The 1,723-nt window shown below is 48.3% G+C and overlaps 1 protein-coding gene across 1 annotated transcript; it reads right to left on the bottom strand.

Moving 5' to 3' along the window:
- Positions 1-276: 276 nt before the first annotated feature.
- Positions 277-1,513, bottom strand: LOC103712289. Its single transcript, XM_008798769.4, has one exon. It carries the CDS (start codon positions 1,125-1,127, stop codon positions 693-695), a length of 435 nt encoding a protein of 144 aa, XP_008796991.1. The 5' UTR covers positions 1,128-1,513; the 3' UTR covers positions 277-692.
- Positions 1,514-1,723: the final 210 nt, after the last annotated feature.

Genomic DNA, 1,723 nt, shown 5'->3' with positions numbered 1-1,723 from the left:
TATCCCATTGACAAATCAAAAAGAATTTGTTATATTTTTTTCACAAAAAAGAGGATTATTTAGAATTTGGGCTTAGGAATGGGGACCAACATATCAAAATCCCTCGAATTAATGGGTCAAAATACCATGTTTCTCATTATACTATGAAGTAGAAACATGAACAATTCTGATTAAGAACAGAACGTGAAAAGGGAGGGAGAAACTAATAGCGTGCGATGTTTCGTGAATAATTAATTGTGCATGGCTCCAAACTTCCACATATTTTTTCTCCACTTGTGTTTCAAGCCCTATTTCTCATTATTCCTAGTTGCCACAGTAATGGATGATAGCAAAAGATCGATGCAGCTAATAGAAATACACCATCTAATTTCTCACTGCACTTGGTATGTCAGTCTCAAATTCAAGCCTAACGCCTCTATTCAACAAGAACAAGTCATTTGCACCCCAAACATTAATGGCGGATGTTGCAATCCCAAACGTTAGCCCCACAGAGCTCCAAATTTCCTTCAATCCCCACCACCCTGCTTCTCTCTCTCTCTCTCGTACCTCATTACTATTAGAAATAAAAAGAAAAAAAAATCAAATCAAACATGAAAGGAAAAAATCAGGGAAAATTAATTGCCTCGTGATACGTTTTATATTTAGAAAACATGAAGGAAACGTTCTCGGATCCGAATCCGGATCCGAACACATCAAGCGAACCACCGCGGACGCCGCTTGGCACCAACGGCGCAGCTCCGGCTCCGGGGGAACAGCAAATCGGATCCGACCCGGACGTCGTCATCGAAGTCGCAGGGCTTGTCCTCCTCGATCCGGCCGACCGCGACACTCTGGCTCCTCGGCACGACGACGCCGGCGCGGGCGTTGAGCGAGCCGGCGCGGCTCTGCGACGCGGCCCGGATGAGCTCCCTCAGGTCCTCGTCGCTCGAGCTCGTCCTCGCCGACCCGAAGCTGTAGCTCCTCGGCACCGAGGCGAAGGTCGGGTAGCCGACCGCCGCGCCGTACTGGACGCCCCCGGCGCACTCCGTGAGGCTCCGCACGTACATGTCCCGCGCCCGGCGGAGAACCCGTAGCGGCGCTCGCAGGCACCGGCCGAAACGGCTCGTTACACTGCTTCCCTTGCTCATAATTCCAAGGCTTTGATGAGCGGGCCGTAGAGTTATCCTGGGAATAAGGTAGGAGATTGGAAAGGAATAAGAGGAGGGAGGAGGAGGAGGAGCGCTATAGCATACAAGGGATGGAGAAGGGGGAGAGGCGGAAGAACCTAGGTTGGTGGAATAATACTTATTTCAAGGAGACAGCGGAGGAGGGAAGGAGATAAGCCGGAGAAGGGAGGATTATGCGGACGTTTATTTCTTCTCTTATCTCTTCTTATGCGATGATTTGGACTGCTGGAATAAGGGATTTGGATAAGGACGAGAGACGGTGTCAGGGATTGGAATCCGGCCTTTCTAAAACACGGCAATTCATCGCCCACCGGTTTCCTCTCAAGGGCACGAGTGCGTGCGGATGGTAGGCGACACGTGATAAGTATTAGCTATGAGAGCGGGATCCGACTGGCTAATGTGAAAGAGATATGGGACAGGGTATCACGCTGGACCGAAACTTTGGTCCACTTATATTAATTTTTGCTAGATGATAATTGGCCGTCGATCCTTTTGTATTGCACTTGTAGTCAAGTCTAATAGTAAAGTTTTTTTTTTCTTTCTTTTTATAGAATTAT

This window comes from Phoenix dactylifera, unplaced genomic scaffold (assembly GCF_009389715.1).
Source record: "Phoenix dactylifera cultivar Barhee BC4 unplaced genomic scaffold, palm_55x_up_171113_PBpolish2nd_filt_p 000007F, whole genome shotgun sequence".
Lineage (NCBI taxonomy): Eukaryota > Viridiplantae > Streptophyta > Magnoliopsida > Arecales > Arecaceae > Phoenix > Phoenix dactylifera.
Note: the sequence above shows the minus strand (reverse complement) of the source record. Positions and strands in the feature narration are given on the sequence as shown.

Excerpts from the sequence above, each read along its gene's own strand:
- LOC103712289 (XM_008798769.4), bottom strand. The coding sequence starts at position 1,127 with ATGAGCAAGGGAAGCAGTGTAACGAGCCGTTTCGGCCGGTGCCTGCGA.